This window comes from Littorina saxatilis, linkage group LG2, assembly GCF_037325665.1.
Source record: "Littorina saxatilis isolate snail1 linkage group LG2, US_GU_Lsax_2.0, whole genome shotgun sequence".
NCBI lineage: Eukaryota > Metazoa > Mollusca > Gastropoda > Littorinimorpha > Littorinidae > Littorina > Littorina saxatilis.
In genome coordinates, this window is record NC_090246.1 from 14,764,285 (window position 1) to 14,789,294 (window position 25,010).

The 25,010-nt window shown below is 43.4% G+C and overlaps 1 protein-coding gene across 2 annotated transcripts; it reads left to right on the top strand.

Moving 5' to 3' along the window:
* The first annotated feature begins 6,759 nt into the window (after positions 1 to 6,759).
* On the top strand, positions 6,760 to 24,633 carry LOC138958274 (testis-specific serine/threonine-protein kinase 3-like). Of its 2 annotated transcripts, none has more exons than XM_070329384.1 (3): positions 6,760 to 7,194; positions 11,574 to 11,677; positions 22,714 to 24,633. In XM_070329384.1, exon 3 carries the CDS (start codon positions 23,147 to 23,149, stop codon positions 24,446 to 24,448), a length of 1,302 nt encoding a protein of 433 aa, XP_070185485.1. In that variant the 5' UTR covers positions 6,760 to 7,194; positions 11,574 to 11,677; positions 22,714 to 23,146; the 3' UTR covers positions 24,449 to 24,633. The 2 variants fall into 2 exon arrangements, with proteins under 2 accessions (XP_070185485.1, XP_070185484.1); XM_070329383.1 differs by lacking the exon at positions 6,760 to 7,194 and adding an exon at positions 8,499 to 8,606.
* The last annotated feature ends 377 nt before the right edge of the window (positions 24,634 to 25,010 follow it).

A 25,010-nucleotide genomic window follows, 5' to 3' on the forward strand; every position in this document is an offset into this window, starting at 1 on the left:
TCTTCTCTTCTTTTGTCTTATTTCTGCCTTACCAGTCCTTTCACCTATATTTCCTTCCAAGAAAACTCTCCCTACTATTCCCTGCAGTTTTCCAATTCTTTTCTTGTTGTTTTATTTCTACCTGACTGGATCCATCACCTTTATTTCACTTACCAAAAGTCTTCTTTTCCACATCCTTATTTCTCTGCACCCCGCATGTCGTATGAGGCGACTAACGGATTCTGTTTCTCCTTTTACCCTTGTTAAGTGGTTCTTGTATAGAATATAGTCAATGTTTGTAAAGATTTTAGTCAAGCAGTATGTAAGAAATGTTTAGTCCTTTGTACTGGAAACTTGCATTCTCCCAGTAAGGTCATATATTGTACTACGTTGCAAGCCCCTGGAGCAATTTTTTGATTAGTGCTTTTGTGAACAAGAAACACTTAACAAGTGGCTCTATCCCATCTCCCCCCCCCCTTTCCCCTATCCCATCTCCCCCCTTTCCCTCGTCGCGATATAACCTTCGTGGTTGAAAACGACGTTAAACACCAAATAAAGAAAGAAAGGAAAGCAAGGTTATTTGTCCGCGTAGTGTCGACGTCAAACTCAGAAACAACAACTTAGTCTGACTTGGAAACTTCCTCTGGCTCAAAGAGCACGTTCCATAACCATACTACATAAATGCAGGTGCATGCATTTGAACATGCGTGGAATAGTTTCCAAGTAACAAGAGTATTAACATATGCTTTGAAGTCGAAGGAATCAACAGGCTAAATTTAGTGGTTTTTTTTTTACTGTTGCACCTTTTCACCACACCAACAACATCAACAAAACACAACATTCAGACGCCTTTAAACACACAGAATTCCAACATTACGGCATAATCAATGGACTTATTACGCAATATTGGACAGTTGTTATGTCCTCAAAAAACACACTTTCAAATGCGAAAAAAATGTTCCTGTCCAAGGTCGGAACTTTTGTTGCATTAGTTTTGAAACTTACGTCTCTTTTAATTTTCAAAATAAATTCATCATAAAATACTTACACTGCACTGCACAAGAAGCAGGCAGGCTGTTGATTTTGGGTATGTGTCCCAAGGGAAGGATGCCCTGTGCCATACAAAACCCTGGACAAGATCATCAATACGTGAAGTCTGATATTAACTGGGCGAAGTCTACTTCACGAAGTTAGCTGGTCGAAGCTTTGGCACTGAATTTTCGGTAACAAGAATTTGCGAAGTCTTCGCGGGGTCAATTTCGGGCTCAAAAGACGAATTCCCGAAAATAACTCTTTCGGGTTTGTATGGGTTTTGAAAGAGTGAAAGCCCTTGATTTTTACTTGGACAAACATTGGACGGGCCAATCACTAGCGAGGAGTGTGTCGGAAACACGTGAAAAGGAGCACGTGAGAAGTTATTTGTGACCCTCCACCACGGGGTGAGTCACATGTCGCCTTTGCATGATTTTCCTATTTGTACATTTTCCCAAAGAGTTTTTTTTATGCTCTATCCTGTGGTGAAACCCGTTTTAGGAAAGAGCGAAAACTGTTTGAGTTATAAGCCTGTGACTAAGGTGACCCTCACACTGTTACCAGACACTCCCCGAACTTACATTAATCAATCAATCAATCAATCAATCAATCAATGAGTCTTTATATCGCGCATATTCCGTGGGTACAGTTCTAGGCGCTCTGCAGTGATGCCGTGTGAAATGAAATTTTATACGGCCAGTAGATTGCAGCCATTTCGGCGCATATTTACCTTTCACGGCCTATTATTCCAAGTCACACGGGTATAGGTAGACAATTATTAACTGTGCCTAAGCAATTTTGCCAGGAAAGACCCTTTTGTCAATCGTGGGATCTTTAACGTGCACACCCAATGTAGTGTACACGGGGGGAGGTTCGGACACCGAAGAGAGTCTGCACACAAAGTTGACTCTGTGAAATAAATTTCCGCCGAACCTGGGATCGAACTCACGCTGACAGCGGCCAACTGAATACAAATCCAGCGCGCTACCAACTGAGCTATATCCCCGCCCCAAGCCTTACGCAGAACCGCGCGAGGTGACATGCGACTCATTTCGTGGTGGAGGGTCACATTTGTCAGAGGAAAAGCAAAGGTATTCACTCTTTCACAACCAATACAAACCCGACGGAGTAATATTTCCGAAAATCGTCTATCAAGAAAGGTCTCGAAGGAACGTACATTTAAGTCAGTATCAAGTTTTGTAAGCATATTACTCATTAGTCCACAGCTCTCTACGGCCACTCAAAGGCAATCCTAACAGGCTCCATGTCTTTCGACCGTTCAAGTTGGAGGAGGCACTCAGTATATTCTCAACAGGCCGCCTGCAGATCTACCCACCTGGTGATCCTCCAAACACAATTAGCCCACAGCTCACCTGGTTTTTACTTCCATCATCATTAGAAGAATACATACTGTTGGAGTATTCAACTGATACAATAAATGCTAGTCGAAACCTGAAACAGATAAACATCATGTATAAATTAAAGTGATCATTCAAAATGACGTGATTTTTCAAACACAACTAACACTCAGCTAAAAGAATGGTTAGTTTTGGGAACATTTAATTTTTGACAAAACGAAACATTCACAAGAACATGTACATCGATCCAATGATCTTTATGGAGACACTTACACATGAAACAAATCTAAACAACAAAGTGACTGTGGTGAGATGAACAAGGTTGAAAAACAACAGAATTCCGTACTCACCGATACAGGAACAGCACAATACGATACGAATTTTCGCTTATGAAAGTGTCATTAGGAAACAGACAAAAACCAGGGGCAAAAAAAAAACCAAGTCGCGTAAGGCGAAATTACTACATTTAGTCAAGCTGTGGAACTCACAGAATGAAACTGAAGGTAGTCCGCCGCTAGTGCAAAAGGCAGTGAAAGTGACGAGCCTGTTTGGCGCGGCAGCGGTTGCGCTGTGCTTCATTGCACGCTTTACTGTACCTCTCTTCGTTTTAACTTTCTGAGCGTGTTTTTAATCCAAACATATCATATCTATATGTTTTTGGAATCAGGAACCGACAAGGAATAAGATGAAATAGTTTTTAAATCGATTTCGGAAATTAAATTTTGATCATAATTTTTATATTTTTAATTTTCAGAGATTGTTTTTAATCCAAATATAACATATGTATATGTTTTTGGAATCAGAAAATGACGAAGAATAAGATGAAATTGTTTTTGGATCGTTTAATAAAACAATAATTTTAATTACAAGTTTCCGATTTTCTCATTAGTTTTTAAGCCACCAAGCTGAAATGCAATACCAAACCCCGGCCTTCGTCGAAGATTGCTTTGCCAAAATTTCAATCAATTTAATTGAAAAATGAGGGTGTGACAGTGCCGCCACAACTTTTACAAAAAGCCGGATATGACGTCATCAAAGGTATTTATCGAAAAAATGAAAAAAAAGTCCGGGGATATCATACCCAGGAACTCTCATGTCAAATTTCATAAAGATCGGCCCAGTAGTTTAGTCTGAATCGCTCTACACACACACACACACACACACACACACACACACACACCACACACACACACACACACACACACACACACACACACACACACACACACACACACACACACACACCAGCACCCTCGTCTCGATTCCCCCCTCTATGTTAAAACATTTAGTCAAAACTTGACTAAATGTAAAAAGCAAAAGCAACACTGACGGAACGAACAAGGACAAGGCTGGAAAAGAAGATGGAGGGCTATTTTGAAACAAACAAAAAGCTTATTTCAACGCATACTGTTTGTTTGTTTGTTTGTTTGTTTGCTTAACGCCCAGCCGACCACGAAGGGCCATATCAGGGCGGTGCTGCTTTGACATTTAACGTGCGCCACACACAAGACAGAAGTCGCAGCACAGGCTCCATGTCTCACCCAGTCACATTATTCTGACACCGGACCAACCAGTCCCAGCACTAACCCCATAATGCCAGACGCCAGGCGGAGCAGCCACTAGATTGCCAATTTTAAAGTCTTAGGTATGACCCGGCCAGGGTTCGAACCCACGACCTCCCGATCACGGGGCGGATGCCTTACCACTAAGCCAACCGTGCCGGTAACGCATACTGAATACAAAAACAAAAACAAGAAAGGTTAGTAATTGGAACCTTCAATCTTAGACAAAACTAAACATTCCCAAGTATATTGACTCCATAATCTTTTAAAGTGGATTGGATTCTGGATTTTGGAACGTCAGCAGCCGGTCTACCTGTTTTTTGATTTACCCCTCAGCTCACCTGGACTTTTCTCTCATCATCATGCGAAGGGTACATGACAGAAGAGTATTCAAACTGATGCAGAGTGAAACAGTCGGAGACGCTACTGGAAGGGTGGACTGAATTAATGTCAATAAATGTCAATCGAATTCTGGAAACAGAGGAGTGTCAACTTGCCTTTTTATCATGTATAAAAAAAGGCCATTGCGAAAAGTGTAGGTGCACAGTTCTAGTGTAATACAAAACCTGTTGTAGAATTTAGATAAAAAAAAGCGACGAAGAAGACCACAGCTTCTGGAGCTCTTCCACGAAATAACAAAGGTCCAATACTGCCCTGGACCCTCTGGTAAAAAAGCAAACCTGACGTAAATTGTACGAGTTAACTTGACCAAATAGACCAAAAATAACTCGGGTTTGTATTGGTTGTGAAAGAGTGAATACCCTTGATTTTTACTCGGACAAACACTAGCGAGGGGTGTGTCGGAAACACGTGGACAAAGGCACGTGTTACTTCATTTGTCAGAGGTAAAGCAAGGGTATTCACTCTTTCACAACACATACAAACCCGATGGCGTTATTTCCCAAAATCGTCTATAGTATTATGTGGAACATACTATGTAGAGTAGTGATCATAGAGAATACTACATGGCTTGCTGTGTCGTACCAGATTTGCACGAGGTTTTGTTTTTAAAAATATTGAACTGCGAGCGAAAGCGAGCTGTTCACAATTTGAAAAAGCAACAAGTGTAAATCTGGTAGGACACAGCAAGCCATGTAGTATTCTGTTTACCCAACATACTGTACTTACGTGTATTTTACTCAAAACGTCCCGCAGTCGAGGCGGCCAAATGAAGACGCTTCTTTTGGAACCTCGATCTCTTCCAAAGCCTCGTGCAATCTCTTACGGCAAAGCAAAGAAACGTCACTCTGGAAAGTGTAGCGTGACGTGTTAGTTCTAAAATTTCATTGAGGGGAATTAGCGAGCGCAAATGTGTTCCCATAATGACGTTTGTCTCGGTGACTTTGGCATCATAAGCAGTAGAAAAACAGGTTCCTGCCAGACTTTCTTGACATGACCTCATTTACATGATATACACACGTGTGGTTAGTGAACGATATTGTTATCTAATGAGTGGTCTCTTTCACGTATGTAGGATAAATCCCTATATTACATCATTTAAGCATGTTTTGTGCATGGCCCTAACATTACAACTTATCATTGCATGTCAGAAGGCGAGGACAAGACCTACGACGTTTCGGGGACACTTTTCAACTCTTTGCTCATCGTCTCCCGCCTGAGCTTATACTAGTGCGCTGTGATTTCTCCCTTCCTCTCTCAGTCATTCACACACCGTGAGCACCTCAGTTGTACGATACTGCTGGAAACAAAACTGACAAGTACGAGAAAAGCCAACAAAATGGCTCTGGGTGCTTGCAACGTAGAGAATCTCCTGGACTGGATGGTGGTGAAGGATGGGGAAGGGGGGAGGTAGGAGTGGGATAGCGATGGGGAAATGTAGTATGACGGCTTACTAGTGTCAAAACCTCATGATTGTAATTATCAAGGGAAAATTACTAATTTTCCCGGAATAATTACTAACTTTCACCTGTAAATTACTAATTTTTAGTTTTGGCTCACTTCCTGACGGATTGCTAGTGCCAAAACTAAAAATAAGTAATTCTCCCGTGAAAATGAGTAACTAACAGGTGAAAACAGTAACTGACAGCGTTAATTAGTAATTATCACGTGATAATGGGTAACCCCAGGTTTTGGCACTAGTAAGCCGTCATAGGGCTTACTAGTGCCAAAACCTCATAATTGTAATTATCAAGGGAAAATTAGTAATTTTCCCTTGATAATTACCATTTTCACGTGTTATTTACTAATTTTCCCGGGAAATTACTAACTTTCACCTGTTAATTACTCATTTTTAGTTTTGGCTCACTTCCTGACGGATTGCTAGTGCCAAAACTAAAAATTAATCATTTTCCCGAGTGAAAACAGTAACTGACAGCGTTAATTAGTAATTATCACGTGATAATGGGTAACCCCAGGTTTTGGCACTAGTAAGCCGTCATAGAAATGCTTACAGTGAATAGCTTCAAGGATGAAGCAGGAGGAGAAAAAAAGCAGGGGAGGGTGAGTGACAGGGGGGGGTTGGGGGGGGGGGGGAGTGGGGACAGGACAGCGGGAGGGGGGGGAGGATGTGGTGGCAGGGATGAGAGAGTGCTTACATTGAAGATGAAGAAGGAGAAAGAAAAAGGAGTGGGAGAGGGCGGGTGACAGGGGAGGGGGGGGGGGGGGGAGATGTGGGAAGAGATAGGGGGCAGGTAACGGGAGGTTAGAGAAAAAGACAATTACAGAGAGAAAACGAACACGCTGGCACGGGAGATTAAGCTGAAGTAATCGAGGTGGATGGGGGAGGAGGATATGTTGAGAGAAAGAGGAAGTATTAACAGCTATTGTGTTTTCAGCGTAGCAATAGGGCCCGATATTTAGACGAGACAAGTATAATGCCGACGATAATGGTCTATTCCGATGATCAAAGCATAATGCTACGGAAGTCGGCCATTTTTCTCAATATCAAAAAGCATATTGTCAATAACAAAGACGCATGGTTCCGGTTTCTTCCACGTGTATAAAGTACACGCATACCTCGCCAGGTTTGTTTCTGTGACTCGTCGGCATTACTAGGCTACTTGTCTCGTCTAAATATCGGACCCTATTGCTTCGCCGAAAACACAATAGCTGTTAATATATAGTAGGATGTAGGCCTACAATAGAATGAGAAGAGCGAGAACATGTTCATTGTTGTGGCGAATGGTGGAACAGACACGTTGTGTGAAGCGGAAACAACACAGAAACGACAGTTGAGGCGGACTTATAGCGACAAAACTCGACGGAAGTCTTTGAAGAGAGCGCCGTCTGCAACGAGAACTAAGGTCAGTGATAAGATGAAGATGATAAGATTCGTACCAAGTTTCGCGCGCTGATTTGTACGTTTAAATATAAGTTTGTGTACAGTGTATCAGTGTGTGTGTGTGTGTGTGTGTGTGTGTGTGTATTTGGTAGCGATTCCGAGAAAACTACTGGACCGATCATAATGAAACTTTACATACAAATGTTTCCCCTTTTTTCGATGAATGTCTTTGATGACGTCATAATCGGCTTTTAGTGAAAGTTGAGGCAGCACTGTCACGCCCTCATTTCTCAAAGTTTTATTGAAATTTTGGTCAAGAAATCTTCGATTAAACCCTGACTATGTGATTTTATTTCAGCTTGGAAGCTTAATAATTAATTCATGAGTTTGGTCATTAAAAATATCAAAATTCGAATACAAATTTAAATTTTAGTAATTGATCCAAAAAATGTTTCATCTTATTCCTTATTTATTCCGTAATCCAAAAACCATACAGATATGTTATGTTTGGAATAGAAACAACCTCAGAAAGTTAAAAAGAATACAGAAAAGCGCGCCTTTATTGTGCTCTACTGGCTTGTCACTTCAAGCGATCAGCGGTCCGGTACGCTTTTCACGTGAATGTGTTAGCGCTTTTTCGGCCGCGGCCGGGTATCGGCAAAGCTGTTGTCTTGGTGAAAAAATGCAGTGCATTTAGTTTCATTCTGTGGGTTCGAAGGATTGGCTACATGTATTAATTTTGCTTCAGGCGACTTTGTTGTTGTTGTTGTTGTCGTTGTTGTCGTTGTTGTTGTTGTTTTTGTTGACAGAAATCGTCTGAAACTTTAGATTAAGATTAATAAAATATTTCAACACAGTTATAATCCAGATACTCTTTTTGTGATTACTTCAGTTGTTTCTAGGCATTGAGAAATGAATGTCAGCGATGTTATTTCGCCCCCTTCTTCCCCCTGCTAAAAAGTTACCCCCGCTAGACAATCTTTAAAAATTCATGATACTAATATTATTCCCTTTTTCGCGCTGTAGTGGGACCCCCGACCCCCCCCCCCCCCCCCTAAAAAAATCCCATTGTTTGATGGAAGATGCAACTTCGATAGCTCGTGAGACAGAGTGCCTAACGTTTTTGTCTCTTTTATTTGCCCTGTGAGCTAGCGAGAAAGAAGTTATATGAGTTTTTAAGTCTAGCTGCTGTTCCCATCGGCTGTGTGTCTGTGTTACCAGTATCCAATGTAGGAGAAGACGGGTGGTACGAGAGAAGGGGTGCCAGCAGATTAACGGTAAATGGGAAGCCGTGGGGGAGGGTTAAAAGGGTGGGGCGTGTGAGGTGCATGGGCTTTATAAGTCAAGACTTTGACATTCCAAAGAGCCCCAGTATGCAGGGTAGCCAAGAAGCGCAGTGTGTGAGGTGAAGATCTATGGATTTCGTTTTTTCGGGTATGTAGCTTTTGTTAGTTTGTTTTGCAATGAAACACACAGTGCACACCCTTAAGAAAAGTGCATTTTGCCACGCTGGCATCATTCTTCTTTCACAATGAAGAAGCCGCAAACTAGGTTTTCATGCTCCAACTTTCTCTCCGTTGCAGGCACATGAATCTCTGTATCCGATCTAGTTTGGCAGGTTTATTGGTGTCTAACCATGCACAGTACTTTTGTCTATCTCACGGTGTGTTGTTTGGCAGGTTTAATGGTGTCTAACCATGCACAGTACTTTTGTCTGTCTCACGGTGTGTTGTTTGGCAGGTTTAATGGTGTCTAACCATGCACAGTACTTTTGTCTGTCTCACAGTGTGTTGTTTGGCAGGTTTAATGGTGTCTAACCATGCACAGTACTTTTGTCTGTCTCACAGTGTGTTGTTTGGCAGGTTTAATGGTGTCTAACCATGCACAGTACCTTTGTCTGTCTCACAGTGTGTTGTTTGGCAGGTTTAATGGTGTCTAACCATGCACAGTACTTTTGTCTGTCTCACAGTGTGTTGTTTGGCAGGTTTAATGGTGTCTAACCATGCACAGTACTTTTGTCTGTCTTACGGTGTGTTGTTTGGCAGGTTTAATGGTGACTAACCATGCACAGTACCTTTGTCTGTCTCACAGTGTGTTGTTTGGCAGGTTTAATGGTGTCTAACCATGCACAGTACCTTTGTCTGTCTCACAGTGTGTTGTTTGGCAGGTTTATTGGTGTCTAACCATGCACAGTACTTTTGTCTGTCTCACAGTGTGTTGTTTTGGCAGGTTTACTGGTGTCTAACCATGCACAGTACTTTTGTCTGTCTCACGGTGTGTTGTTTGGCAGGTTTAATGGTGTCTAACCATGCACAGTACTTTTGCCTGTCTCACAGTGTGTTGTTTGGCAGGCTTAATGGTGTCTAACCATGCACAGTACTTTTGTCTGTCTCACAGTGTGTTGTTTGACAGGTTTAATGGTGTCTAACCATGCACAGTACTTTTGTCTGTCTCACGGTGTGTTGTTTGGCAGGCTTAATGGTGTCTAACCATGCACAGTACTTTTGTCTGTCTCACAGTGTGTTGTTTGGCAGGTTTAATGGTGTCTAACCATGCACAGTACTTTTGTCTGTCTCACAGTGTGTTGTTTGGCAGGTTTAATGGTGTCTAACCACAGTACTTTTGCCTGTCTCACAGTGTGTTGTTTGGCAGGTTTACTGGTGTCTAACCATGCACAGTACTGTTGTCTGTCTCACAGTGTGTTGTTTGGCAGGTTTAATGGTGTCTAACCATGCACAGTACTTTTGTCTGTCTCACAGTGTGTTGTTTGGCAGGTTTAATGGTGTCTAACCATGCACAGTACTTTTGTCTGTCTCACAGTGTGTTGTTTGGCAGGTTTAATGGTGTCTAACCATGCACAGTACTTTTGTCTGTCTCACAGTATGTTGTTTGGCAGGTTTAATGGTGTCTAACCATGCACAGTACTTTTGTCTGTCTCACAGTGTGTTGTCTCACGTACACTAGACCTGATGAGTGATGTGTAGTCTACCTGTGTTTTTTGTTTGTTTTCTCCTGTACTTTTGTTCCCGTTGGTACTGCTTCACCTTTGCTGTTTTACTGCTTGCTTGTCAGCTTTTAAATTTGCGATAACATTTAAAAACGTCTGGAAAAAATTAAATGTAATCAGGTTCAATCTAAACTGGTTTAAATCATGCCGGGCATTTTCAATTTGTTAAGATATGCCTACATAATATTTATGTTGTCAGTGAAGTCACCTTGTCCGTTGTCTTCTGCAAAAGGGCGAATACAGTCTTGAAGGTCGCGAAAATTGGAAAGCCTGTTGTGTATCAAAATGTTCAGTGTTTAGACCTGCTGTGTCTTCTCTTTTAAAGTAGGAGAGAGAGAGAGAAAGAACAAAATCAAGTCGCATGAAGCGAAATGACTACATTTAGTCAATCTGTCGAACTCACAGAAGGTAATTAACAGATTGCTTTTTTTATTTTAACCAAAACATTTCTTTACTGGATTCTTTTCAACTTTCTGAGCGTGTTTTTAATCTAAACACAACATATTATCTGTATGTTTTTTGAATCAGGAAATGATAAGGAATAAGATTAACTGATTTTTGGATCGATAACTAAACTTGTTCAGATTTTTAATGACCAAACTCATTAACGATTTTTTAAGTTTCCAAGCCGAAATGCAATCCCATAGTCCGGGCTTCGTCGAAAATTGATTGACCAAACTTCAAACAATTTGATCGAAAAATGAGGGTGCTACAGTGCCGCCTCAACTTTCGCAAAAAGCCGGATATGGCGTCATCAAAGACATTTTTAAAAAATAAAATAAAAAGAGGAAAAAATCGTCTGGGAATATTATTCTCAAGAACTCTCATGTAAAGTTTCATGAAGATCGGTCCAGCAGTTTTCTCTGAATCGCTCTACACACACACACACACACACACACACACACACACACACACACAGTCACAAAAGTATACACACAAACACCACCACCCTCGTCTCGATTCGATTCCCCGTCTATGTTAAAACCTTTAGACAAAACTTGACTAGATTTAAAAACAGAAACAAGAAAATATGGGAAAATGCCATTACAGTTTCCTGTTAAATTAAAGTTTACAGCCAACACTGCGTCCCGGCATTCAACAATACAAAACATGTCTGCAGCCAAGACTCGCTACTCTCATTACTGGCGCCCCTTCTTTCACTAATGAGCTTCTATGCCATGCTTTTCAAAGCCGCAGCATGGCAGACTCTCTAATGAGGAATTAGCCAATTAGTCTTTGAAGGATGCGCGGTATCTCGCGTTAGGATGCATCTTACCTGGGAGAGATTGAGACCAAAAGCAGATTTTCTATTACGTGTGTGTACGCTTAACGCGTAATCGGTGTGCAAGTTTCGTGGAGCTTTAAAATGATGCTCATTGCTTTTTTCACTGCAGGGTTTATCGCTTCCGGCTTTTCGTCTGATGCGCCAAGACTGACTTGCATCCGGGGACTTGTGGAATGCAGGTCACAACTGGCACCTGCTTGGTCGATAATTCTGGTGAGAGACAAACCTTTTCTCACTTTTACCAGCCGTTTAGCGCATCCCCAACTCATGTCCCTAATAGAAACAGTTTCTGTGAGAACGTAAACTCCCCCCCCCCCCATTTAGTTTCAGAGACAAACTTAAAATTCAGTCAGATTGAATTTGTAGCTGTGTGTTTCTATATGATATTTTAATAATGTGATAACCTTAAAGCCGGTACAGACGTATGATTCGTTACAATTTTTTGTAAATAAAAAGTAAAGCTACCTTAGTTGAGGGCCCCAAAGGGGGGGTATCATCACGATCACGGGAAGGGAAATTTTAGCTTTCACGATCACAGTTACCTTGATTTTTGTTTTCACGATCACAAACACCTTGACGAATAGAGGATCATAGAGTGATACAGCTGTAAAAAATGTACGTTGAAAATAAAATGCTTTGCAATAATGCCCATCACGATCACGAAAACAAATGACGATCACGATTACGAGACTTATTTTTTTGTCATCACGGATCACGGGCAAAGTCCCATCACGATCACAGAAATGGAAATTTCGGCAATCACGGTCACAGAAAGGTCAAAAAACGCCAATCACGATCACAATTTTAAACCCTTTGGGGCCCTCTTAGTTTGATAGAATTATCCCGGGAGGGAGCCTGTGCTTAACCAACGTAGCGTCACATTTTTAGACTGACGCGAAGTCAAATCCGAACATACCTAAAAGGTGGCGCTCTTGAAGCACAGGCTTTTGATGAGTGACGAAATGTATACTGAAAGGCATAAATTCTGCAAATAGTGCATTGAACGATTTTGCTCTCAAACGAAAATCAGATTGAACCTTTAATTTGTAGTTGACATCTTGAGTGTCGGAGCAAATGTTTCACGCTGTCAGCGTTCGCTTTGCAGTATTGCTGATCCAGCCACAGCTCACTGTGCTAATAAAGACAATGGGCTGAACGGGAGACAATAACGTAAAAAAGATAGTGTGTGGCCCTATAAAATGCAACTGGCTGTTTGGCTGTATCAGATATCGCAATCATGCCACGACTTGATGAAGGAGAGAGACAGCAAGCGATTGGGATGCTTAGAGCTGGCCAAAGCATTGAACGTGATGAACACTGAACGTTTTCCGAAATCATTGCGCTTGGACTCTGTCACTTTTTTTGAAAAAATTGTCATTTCATGATGTTCTATTAAAAATCAATAAAGCGACGGTTTTTAAACACTAAAATGGCTAATAAATAAAATATTCAAACATTGAAAACATTCACCACTGAGTTGATTTTTTGTGATTTTTTAAAGATCAGTTTGCGGAATTTATGCCTCTCGGTATAATAGACTTATTCTGGAAATCACTGTGTCGTGTTTCTATGTGTTGTGAAAGAGTGTTTACGTTGGAAACATTGAGGCAAGTTTTCCAACGTGACGTTACCATGGTTACAGACCAATCACTTTACGAGGGGCGTGTCTGCAAACGTGGTCCCTTTTTCCCATTTGTTGTGAAAGAGTGTTTACGTTGGACACATTGAGGCAAGCTTTCCAACGTGACGTTACCATGGTTACAGACCAATCACTTTACGAGGGGCGTGTCTCCAAACGTGGTCCCCTTTTCCCATTTGTTGTGAAAGAGTGTTTACGTTGGAAACATTGAGGCAAGTTTTCCAACGTGACGTTACCATGGTTACAGACCAATCACTTTACGAGGGGCGTGTCTCCAAACGTGGTCCCCTTTTCCCATTTGTTGTGAAAGAGTGTTTACGTTGGACACATTGAGGCAAGCTTTCCAACGTGACGTTACCATGGTTACAGACCAATCACTTTACGAGGGGCGTGTCTCCAAACGTGGTCCCCTTTTCCCATTTGTTGTGAAAGAGTGTTTACGTTGGACACATTGAGCCAAGCTTTTCAACGTGACGTTACCATGGTTACAGACCAATCACTTTACGAGGGGCGTGTCTCCAAACGTGGTCCCCTTTTCCCATTTGTTGTGAAAGAGTGTTTACGTTGGACACATTGAGCCAAGCTTTTCAACGTGACGTTACCATGGTTACAGACCAATCACTTTACGAGGGTCGTGTCTCCAAACGTGGTCCTCTTTTCCCATTTGTTGTAAAAGAGTGTTTACGTTGGAAAAATTGAGGCAAGCTTTCCAACGTGACGTTACCATGGTTACACTTGAGACCAATCACTTTACGAGGGGCGTGTCTGGTTGGTCTATCATGTCATGACTTGCCCTGATGTTTCCAAGATAAACTAAAAGAGTTGTTTCCGAACATCGTCTATGAATTTGATACAATCATCACGGGGAGAGAACCCGTGCTTTGCTAGCAGAACGTCATGAATTTGATACAATCATCACGGGGAGAGACGCTGAAGGATTTGTATAATTAACAACCAAAAAACCGTCACCACAGACATTACGAATCCGGGTTTCCGGCATATACCGGAAGAATCGCACCCATGCATGATGTGGATTTATTAGTAGAAGCTCTTGCAAAGCTCTATGAGTTCGAGCGACTGTGACCGTACACGTAGATGCACGGTTTGTGATTGTCACAAGGTTTGACCGAAAAGCTGCACAAATTGTCTTCGACGCTACAAACGAATTTTTTTCCCAACAAATCTATCTATTAATTTAAACTATAGTTGGCATGATCGATTCTTTTTCTGGGTGACTGGATTTGGGTTTGAAACTTTATTCCATTACTAGCAGTCAGGCCCGGCTTCGCCCGGGTGTTTCTGCTCTCCCCTCTCTCACAAACCTCTACAATCTTATTCCAATGTGGATAAGAAAAATGAAACTGTGAGCTCACACATTTGGTTTCATTGGCAAGGCAAAGTTCTATTTTGTTCAACGTGTTCTTCGTGATTGTTGGACCCCTTCTCACACCCACTGTAGTTACGGTCTGATCAAAGCACGCATACGTCATGAGTGAGCGCGTCATACCTTTTTGAACAGGGGAGAGAAATCTGTAAATTCTCGTGATCTTTCACTGAGGCGATCGTTTCGTAAACATTATTCGCGATGATCTGGAAGGCAGGGAGGGGGAGCAGGGGGCAGGGTTAGTGTGTGTGTGTGTGTGTGTGGGGGGGGGGGGGGGGCGGCGGGATGATAGCGGGCGGGGGGTAACCCTTGAGAATGACACGGTATACTGGTTTGATGAGAGTTACCTCCCTTCCGTGGGTGACAAACCATGACTTACCTCCCTTGCACTATATAGACTGTATTGATAGATGGGGAGGGTAATTATCCGAGGAAGGAAACAATGTCTGGAGAAACTAAAACCCAGGTGCACATTTGTGGGTCCAGGGCAGTGTGCATGCAAAATATCTTGTGCTTATCTTTTGCCATCTCTGAGGTATGGCGACCACAGACAGACAGACACACACACACACACAGACAGACAGACAGACAGACACTCTCTTTTATTTATATGTATAGATTCTATTCAGATATTGGTCAGGATGTCTGTTTTCAATTGTGATGTTTTGTGTGTAGCCGTGTGGCGATTTGACGTACTGTTGTTCCTTTCTCTCGTTCCCTACCCCAATTATTCCCCTTGAACATGCGTGTATGTGTTTGTTCCGTGGTGTCGTGTATGTCGTTGTTCCGTGATGCGTGAAAGTCTTTGTGCGTAGATGCTGCGTTTTAATTGGTTAATCCCTTAACTGATGCGTACGCATTCACCCCCGACAGTGCGAGTTCGGTCAGTCTGACCGGTGATTTCGTGTCAGTGGATCGGCCTGTGTGCCTTGAGACCGGTGTTCTATTTGAAACAGTTCTTTGTGTTGGTGTGACATCTTTTAAAATACAGATAGCCTGTGCTGGATTGTGAGTATCATCTTTGACCTGTGGTTTAATAGCTGATTTACCATCAGCGAGGTGAGTGATTCAGACCGGCGATGTGTTTAGTTCTTCATTGAGGAGTGAACTGTAAGTAGATGCTGTTTCTTTTGTTTATAGCCTATTGAATTTTGCTTGTCTATAAGTATAATATGTTCTGATCGTATGAATGATGCTATGGTGTGCACGTATGTATGTAGCTATTTTATCCTAGTGGCGTTATAGCGTCAATGTCGTTGTTTCGCCGTTGAGACCCAGTTTTCCCGCGCTAGCCTAGTTCTTTGTTATGAAATAGCGTGTCCTGTGTTGCGGGCGCGTCACATCCTGTGAAGAAACTTGTGAAGTTATCGGTCCTTGTCAGTGTGTCACGCTCCGATGGTTTAAGACAGTAAGGCGTGAAGTGTATCCTCAGTTACCTATTGTGTAGGGAGTTAGTCCCGTCTCTCCCATTATTTCTGGTGTACGTTAAATAAAAGTCACGTTATCGCAACCTCTGTCTTGGCGTCTCATTTATGCTTCCTGGCCTATTTTCCTCCTTCCACTCCACCCTATCACATGTGTATAGATTCCTGGACCATCTTCAGTATTATGGCTTTGTGTGCGTGCGTGTGTGCGTGCGTGCGTTCGTGAGAGTCAGGGAGTCGAGAAACTTCTGACAAATCTCAACCCCCACAAAGCCACAGGACCTGACGGGCTCACACCCCACGTTCTCAAAGAACTCGCTAAGGAAGTGGCCCCCATCCTAACCTCCATCTTCTCCTCATCTATACACTCCAGACAAGTCCCCTCTGACTGGAAAATAGCCACAGTTGCCCCCGTCTTCAAGAAGGGTGAGCATTACAAGCCCTCCAACTACCGCCCCATCTCGCTCACCTGTATCTGCTCAAAACTCTTGGAACACATCTTAGTGAGTGGCATCATGAACCACCTCGAAACCAAGAACATCCTGACCGGTCAACAGCACGGCTTCCGTAAACACCGCTCGTGCGAGACACAATTACTCGAGTTCATCGAAGAAGTTTCTACAGCTATGGAACGTGGTACTACAACGGAGGCAGTGGTGTTAGACTTTGCCAAAGCTTTCGACCGTGTAAACCACAGTCTGCTCTGCCACAAGCTCTACCACTATGGCATACGAGGAAAGACCAACAGCCTCATCGCAAACTTCCTCAGCGGCCGCACGCAGTCAGTCGTGGTGGACGGTGCGCAATCCAGCTTTGTCAAAGTGAAGACCGGAGTCCCCCAGGGCTCTGTCCTAGGGCCCTGCCTCTTCCTCTGCTACATCAATGACCTCCCCTCCAAGATATCTTCCCCTTCAAGACTCTTTGCTGATGACACAGCCGTCTGCAGGTTCATCACCTGCGCAGAAGACCCAGCCAAGCTTCAGGAGGACCTCCAACGCCTAGAACAATGGGAAAAAGAATGGGACATGGTCTTCCACCCAGACAAGTGCTGTGTGCTGCCCTTCACCAGAAGCCATTCTCCCCCTCTCTCCAACTACACCCTCCACGGCCAGACGTTGGAGAAAGTCACCTCCACCAAGTATCTTGGGGTCATTCTAGACACTAAACTAGACTTCACCCAGCACATCGAGAACATCTGTGCCAAGGCCAACAAGACGCTGGGCTTCCTGAGAAGAAACCTGAAGGTATGCTCCAGCCTCACCAAAATGCTGGCCTACAAGACAATGGTCCGCCCTATTCTTGAGTACGCCTGCACAGTATGGGACTCTCACTCCGACAGGCTCATCACAACCATTGAGAAGGTCCAGCGCAGAGCAGCCAGATTTGTCACAAACCGCTACCATAACACCTCTAGTGTCACAGATATGCTGACGCTACTCGAGTGGCCTACGGTACAACAACGACGTCGCTGCGCCAGACTCGCTATGCTCCACAAGATTCTCAACGATCAAGCCTGCGTCTCCTGCGTCGACCTCAAGCGGCAACCTCGAAGTGGACGTCGCAGCAACCACAGCCAACAGCTGGGGAAAATCCCGTGCCGCACAGACTACAGAAAGTTTTCTTTCTTCCCGAGGACCACTGTCGACTGGAACTCCCTCCCATCAGATGTTGTCGAGGCCCCCTCCTATAATGCCTTCTGCTTGAGGGCAATGAGGGCCATACAGGCACAGTAACCGCCCTTCCCCTGCCCCACCTCTTTTTTTTATTTTTTATCTTTATTTCTTTTTTTTTATTCTCTTTTCTTTATTTTTCTCCTTTTATTTTTCTTTTTTTTCTTTTTTTTTCTTCTTTTTTATTTTATCTTATGTTAAGGACACACACTTGCACTTCGCCAACATGTTAGTAATGGTCAATTCATTGATCGCTGAACATTATTGGAAGAAGAAGAGATTAAACTGACTATGTAGGGGAGACCGGGGCTAGTCCGCCTACTTTTATGCTTTTGGTAGCATAACTGGTGAGTTTGATGAACTATAGAAGACTGATTTTTTATTTTACATCAAGACAAATGTGTAGCTGATATCAATGTGCAGACAGTTTTTATGTGCGCATGAACATTTGTTGTACATACTGCTTTAAGTAGACCTACCCTAACGTAGGCGAACTTGCCCCAAGTCGGGGTAAGTCCGCCTACAGGGTGGGGCAAGTCCGCCGCTCTCATCCCATAGTAGGTACAAGACTAGTAGTGGGCAAACTTTAGTGGGAAAGCTTTTTTAATTCCCTTTAATATTTAGGTTCAAAAATACCAATGACAAAATACGAAAGAATGTAACACAAAATTACGTTAGGGGAGACCGGGGCTAGTCAGCCTACTTTTATGCTACTTTTATGCTTTTGGTAGCATAACTGGCGAGTTTGATGAACTGGAAGACTGATTTTTTTTATTTTACATCAAGACAAATGTGTAGCTGATATCAATGTGCAGACAGTTTTTATGTGCGCATGAACATTTGTTGTACATACTGCTTACGGCGAACATGCCCCATGACAAATAGGCGGACTTGCCCCTGCACGGGCAGGCAACTTTAGTGCCAGATAACGAGCACAACATGGGAAGGAAGAAGCAAAACTTTCGTCAGAACTCGACCTTAATTAACGCACTTTCACTCGACACCAAGACTAAGTATTTGTTCTCAGAGGTAATGCATCAAAACCTAAGTCAACTCCTATGCATTCATGTTACAAAAATGAAGAAAAACACTTTTTGTGATCTGTACTCACGATATATGGGCGCGCAACCTCTGAACTTCTGCAGGATATGGCGGGAAGAAGGGACACCACTCCCACATGGTGTGAATGGCTAAAAGGTGGCAAACGTAAGAATAAACAGACAAAGACGGATGTGCCCCGGGGGCGGACTAGCCCCGGTCTCCCCTAATGTGTTTGCTTTGAAACGCATTGGCCCTAAAGCAAAAGAAAAACTTGAACAACTTACAACAACAACTTGTGGTGAATGCATTATAAGTACGTAGTTAACCCTGCAGAGATAGAGAGTCCTACTGCTCGAACAAGAGCTTAGGCTATTTCAAAAGGTGTGCTAGTTATGATACAATGTACTGAGCAGCTGTACAAAGTTCAAGTGCGTGCCGAAACCGTATGCACGCCTGCGTCGCTATGCACAAATGCACACACCCACATACCATCACAGGTGCTTGTGCATTTCAGCAACTCTACCGTGACAACAACAAAAACACAATTATGACTGAGCTAGGTGGAAAAACTGAAAATGCACACGCATACTTCAAAGAACAAAATTAATCATTATGCCAGCCCTGGAAGAGAAAAACACACAGAGAGACGAACGGACAGACCGGTACACAGAGGAACGGACGAACAGACAGACGCACACACAGGTACACACACACACACACACAGGCACAGACAGAAAAACGGTCTGACACACACACGCATGTACGCACGCACAAATAGGGCCTACTCAATTCAATATCGACATTGACACAAACACAAAACTTCTTTGTGTGCAACAGAATCACAGGGACTCAGATATTTAGGGGTGGGGGCGTTATACTGTGTACGTTCGTCAGGTTAGAAAGGAGTGTCATTGGAACAAGGCTAGGTGCATTCTGATAATCATCGGTCCACGCTATCGCTCATGTCTCAGGGATAAATGAGACCCGAAGGGAAGTAACTCATTTTACCTGAGTTCAGGATGGGCTAGGTGCTAATGCACTACATTTTGATGCTACCCAGTTCTTCACACGAGAGAATGACGTGTTTGTTTACCGTTCACAGTGATAAATTGTCTTCACCTTGTAGAAAATCGGGTTTCCCTCGTGCGAAACGGTCACAACTCGTACGTCACAGTCATTCGCACACGAAAATGTCTTTCGGTTTGCCAAAATATGTGAGTTACTGACTGTTTATCGGCACTGACGTGGTTTGTACAGAAAACACGAAAACATTTCGAGTTGACAGTTTTTTTGGGTCAGTTCCCTTTGTTTTGTTGATAGTTGTTCTTTCTCACCCTGAAAATAAACTTTGTGACCCCGACAACAAACAAATAAATCAGCTCCTAAAGCCACGTGTTTTTGTATTGTTATAGTTTTTGTTTTTGTATTGTAAGAAAACTCGCGTAAGCATAAAGTACGCAGAAAACCGCATGCACAGCAGGACACTGTTGACACAAAGAATAAAAAAAATAAAAAAATAAAAAACAAGAATGGTTAAACAACCATTAACTTGTAACAATTTTTGTCAATTTCATATATTTTCATTTTTTTGACACTGCATTTGTTTGAAGCGATCCATCCCACAGCCACGTTTTGGTAGTGACAGACAATTCCTGGTGTGTTGCTTAAAGGCACACTCAGCTTCCCGTAAACCATCAGTTTCTGGTCACAGACACTGTCAGGCTTTTACACACAGTACAAACACCCTTTCGTTTAAAAACTTACCGTTTGAGGACATCCTAGGTGCCCTCCGTAATGAGACAAATCGGACGCCTCGTTTTGGCGCTAGACCTAACTTTTAAAATCTAAATAATACTGAATTGACAGCTTGTTACACAAACATTCTTCAATCACAAAAGAATTCTTTTTTCATCAAGACAAGATCAGTAAAATTCGAAGTTTTGAAAGTTTGAAAAAAGGGAGCCCGGAAGCAGCTCACGCAAGGTCATGTTAGCCCAAGCAGACGAATTTTCTGCATAGCGCTTGCGCCGCCGATAAGTTTGTGTGACTCGCAGCCTTTTGTTGCGTTGTAGATTCAGAGGTACGCAATAACGTGCTATTGCAGATGCAGCGAGTCGTATTGAAATCACAAACTGACGACTAAATTGTGAAAAAAAGGAAAGTGGATCACACGGGTTCACGATGGCTCAGTGGTAAAATAAACCATGAAATCTGGTGTGTGGTTTACGCGAGCTAGATAGCCATTCAAACGAACTGTGTCATTGAATGCTAGTAAATGCTATTGCAACTGTGTTCCATAAGGTTAGAACTGCTTTTTTCGTTAAAAGATTTAAATCGTTCTGTAAACCATTTGAGACAGACTGGGGCTTTAATGATCGGCTGTATTATTTTTCTACTTGAAGAGTTTTTATAAATCTTCTGTGCGGGTCGAATTGAAGGTTTGAGTCTGTATGTACGCTTAATCTTTTGTTTTTTCCCCTGTATTTTTATAAGTTATAAAATATACGTATCCATACCTGAAAGGATCTACTGATTCTGTGAAACGTTTGGAACGTTGGTTTGTGTGTCTCTTTCCATTTTTAATTTATCTCATTGTAGTTTTTTTCCTCTTAAACGTTACAATGCATCTCGTTGTTTTTATGTTTGCTTCTTCTCTTAGTCACCCCCCGCGGATTAGGGGGAGTCCCATATTGGTTGGGACGAGAAAGAATATACCCGATGCTGTCCAGCATGTCGTAAAAGGCGACTAACGGATTCTGTTTCTCCTTTTACCCTTGTTAAGTGTTTCTTGTATAGAATATAGTCAATGTTTGTAAAGATTTTAGTCAAGCAGTATGTAAGAAATGTCAAGTCCTTTGTACTGGAAACTTGCATTCTCCCAGTAAGGTCATATATTGTACTACGTTGCAAGCCCCTGGAACAATTTTTTGATTAGTGCTTTTGTGAACAAGAAACAATTAACAAGTGGCTCTATCCCATCTCCCCCCTTTCCCCTATCCCATCTCCCCCCTTTCCCCGTCGCGATATAACCTTGAATGGTTGAAAACGACGTTAAACACCAAATAAAGAAAAGAAAGAATTCTCTTAGTCTGTATGCTGATCTTTTTTTCTCTTCTCAAATACCTGTATTTCGCTTAGATCTCTCGTTCATGTCTGGTTGTGTTTGTGGGTGGTTCCGTGTAGTTTTCACTCTTTTACTGTGTGTATCTTGTCCGCGTGTTTGTGGGTTTTGTTAGTTTTCCCAAGTTGCTTGTTGTTTTCACTGATCCTTTTCCCTGAATGAAAAGCGCGTAGAAAGTTATTTTTGTTTCTTATCAGCGGCTGCCAGCAGAGTTCACAGCCAAAGTGGAATGCGGCTCTGACACCGAATCTGTTTTCTGCACGATTTTCACGTGCTTTCAGTGTCGTTGCACAACGCTGTCTATGTTGGGTGTTTGGGTATACAGCTGGAAAGCTTACCCCTTGTTATTCGAGGTGCTAATGACGAGCTCTCTGTTTTGTCAACAAATATTAAGGACACGACTAGCTAGATCTATGTTTTATCAAGCATGGAAAAAGTCAACACTCTGGCAACTTTTGATCTGGCCAACGCTTCCCAAACCCAACCCCCTCCTCTTGCATGCCGGACATATTGTGAGTTTAAAAAAAAAAGCCGGTTATTGAGGAAACACGACTTTACACCGAAGAGACACGAAGCGGTAGGAACACAAACAGAAAATGGATTATTTTGGCGGCGGGAGAATGCTTTTATCGTAGAGTTTGAAGTTGGAGGTGGTGGTGTTCGTATATTTGTTTAACAACACTTCAACTGGTAAAGTTAAAAAGATAGGTCAAAGCTCCCAGCAGCTAGAGCAAGACCGTTGTACGTCAAAGGGGAGGTATTTCTTTTTACCGTCCGTGTTATTGTTTTGTATTTTTACTTTCTGTACCTTGTGACCATGTTTCCCTGAATGGTTTTTTTTAAAGTTTGAACAGTGCTACAAACAGTACGTTGTTGCCATGACAATCAATATTGAAATTTGTGTTGTGTAGTTTTGCAGTACTCCCAACTGAGTATTTTATTTCTTATTGTCTCTAACTTTCTGTTGCAGTTTTAACAACCCAGATGAATCAACGGTAAACCAAGTTAACCAATGCTACACCAAGTAAACCAACGATATCCAAGTGAACCTCGGTTCAACAAATCTAATCTCAAGCGAACCACTATATACCCAGATGACCCTCACCACTAAACGCCTACATTCAGAGAACTGTCCCTGAACAGCTTTCAAGCTTTCGCATCAACAGACGCAGGCACACCCGCGTAAACTTGGCATCCCGCACCACCCAGGCTCGTCGTGGAACACGTGAGGGACGTACGACGCTTGGAGGACTTTCTACTGACCTTGTCCTCAAAAATGCCTTGATCGTTGATGCCTAAAGCCTTGCGTGACACATCTTTCATCTTTCGTTGCCGCAGGCAACACAAACTTCTACGATCTCGACAAATAGCCATCCTGTATTGGGAAATAATCTGTATTCCACATGGAATATGTGAAGGACCCGACGCTCTGGGAGGACTTTTTACTGACCCACGGCTACGAGCTGCTGGGCCAGCTGGACTGTGGCGGCTTCAGTGACGTGTTCGCGGTCAGCAGTGTGCGCACGGGCAGCGTGGTGGCGGTCAAGCGAATCGTGGCGCGTCGCTCCGTCATGGCCGACCCCCGAGTGGCGGCGGAAATCAGCTCCCTGACGCGACTGCGCATGCGCGGGTCGTGCGTGATCGGCTTGGAGGAGGCGGTGGTGCGTGACGGCGTGGCGTGTCTGGTGCTGGAGCTGGCCCCCCTGGGGGACCTGGAGAGGTACGTCACGCATCACTGGCCGCTCCCACACGGCGTGCTCACGTGCTGTGCCAGGCAGGTCACCACGGCCTTGACCCACTGTCACCGTCTGCACGTGGCGCACCGCGACCTTCACCCCGCCAACGTCCTGTTGCTGTCCCCGCGCCGTGTGCGTCTGGCGGACTTTGGGCTGGCCGTGCGCTGCAGGGACTCTGCCGGTCGCCCCCTGCTGTGTGACGACTACCTGGGCCGCGAAGCCTACTTGGCCCCGGAGGTACTCACACACACGCCCTATGACGCTCTGCAGGCAGACCTCTGGAGTCTCGGCAAGCTCTGTCAATTTCTCAGCACTGGGAAGCATCCTCCTCCTGATAAACCTTGTCCTCCTTGTTTGAAAGCTTCTGCCATTTCTCACCCAACTTCGTCGGAATGTTCTGCCTTGGCACACAAGACGAACTCTCTCTCGCCATCCTCACGTCATTGTCAAACCCATTCGCCATTCTCTATCACACACATCACTGATCCTCATCTGTCTCAGAGGACTACAGATTCTGTTAAAGTGGCACCTCTGTGTCGCTCTGTGAAAGGGTTCCTACCCGTCTCTCCACGGAGCAAGAGGTACCGAGCCAGTTCATGCGACAGCGAAAGCAGCTGTCGTTCAGAGAGCGACACGGAAGAGTTGAGTTCACCACACCGTTCCACACCACAAAGCGGCACTAAAGGCCTGCATCCACCGCATCATTTTGCCTCTGACTATGGTTCTAGAGATTCATCTCTCTCTTCATTTGGTGGTCATGGTCATTGTCAAGAACCTCAAGAAGATGATCCAATTTCGTGGACGTTGCCGGCGTCAAATATCGAAGTGTTTGAGGAACAGGATCCTGTGTCAAGGGCATTGGCTGGGATGGTGTTCTCACTGTGTGTGTACGACCCCTTGCTGCGTCTGTGTGCTGAAGATGCTCTGGAGATGTGGAAGCTGAGTGTTAAGAAAGTCCGCAAGAGTTGACAAAGTGTTGTTTTAGTTTTGTGTGTGTGTGTGGGGGGATGAGGTGTGTGTGTGTGTGTGTGTGTGTGTGTGTGTGTGTGTGTGTTTATATATAAATGTAGTTCAAAGCTACCAACATTTTATTCTGACGTTTTGGAGTTTGCAAAAAAATGAGAGGAAAAATAAAGAAATGTGCGCTTTGTGAAGTTGGAGTGGTTTGAGAGTACAACTGATGAATGAGTTACACCGCATGTAGACAGACAGACAGATAGACAGATGAAAACACGCTGAAATAGTATGACACAGCATACACACACACACACACACACACACACACACACACACACACACACACACCAACTCCTCGCCCCAACCATTCTTCAAAAGTTCAGGAAGTGCTTCCTTCGATCTCAGGAGCGTGGGGCAAGTGGTATCATCTCACAAGTACTCTTTGCTCCGCTTTGTCTCTGTCTACGCCCGTTTGCAACCGGTTGCTTCCCATTAAATAATAAACTGAGCAGAGAACGTCCTCGCACAAAGGGAACGGATATGATCTAATGCAAAATGCACACGTGTAACCATC

Coding starts and splice junctions, on each gene's coding strand:
- LOC138958274 (XM_070329384.1), top strand. CDS start 23,147: ATGGAATATGTGAAGGACCCGACGCTCTGGGAGGACTTTTTACTGACC.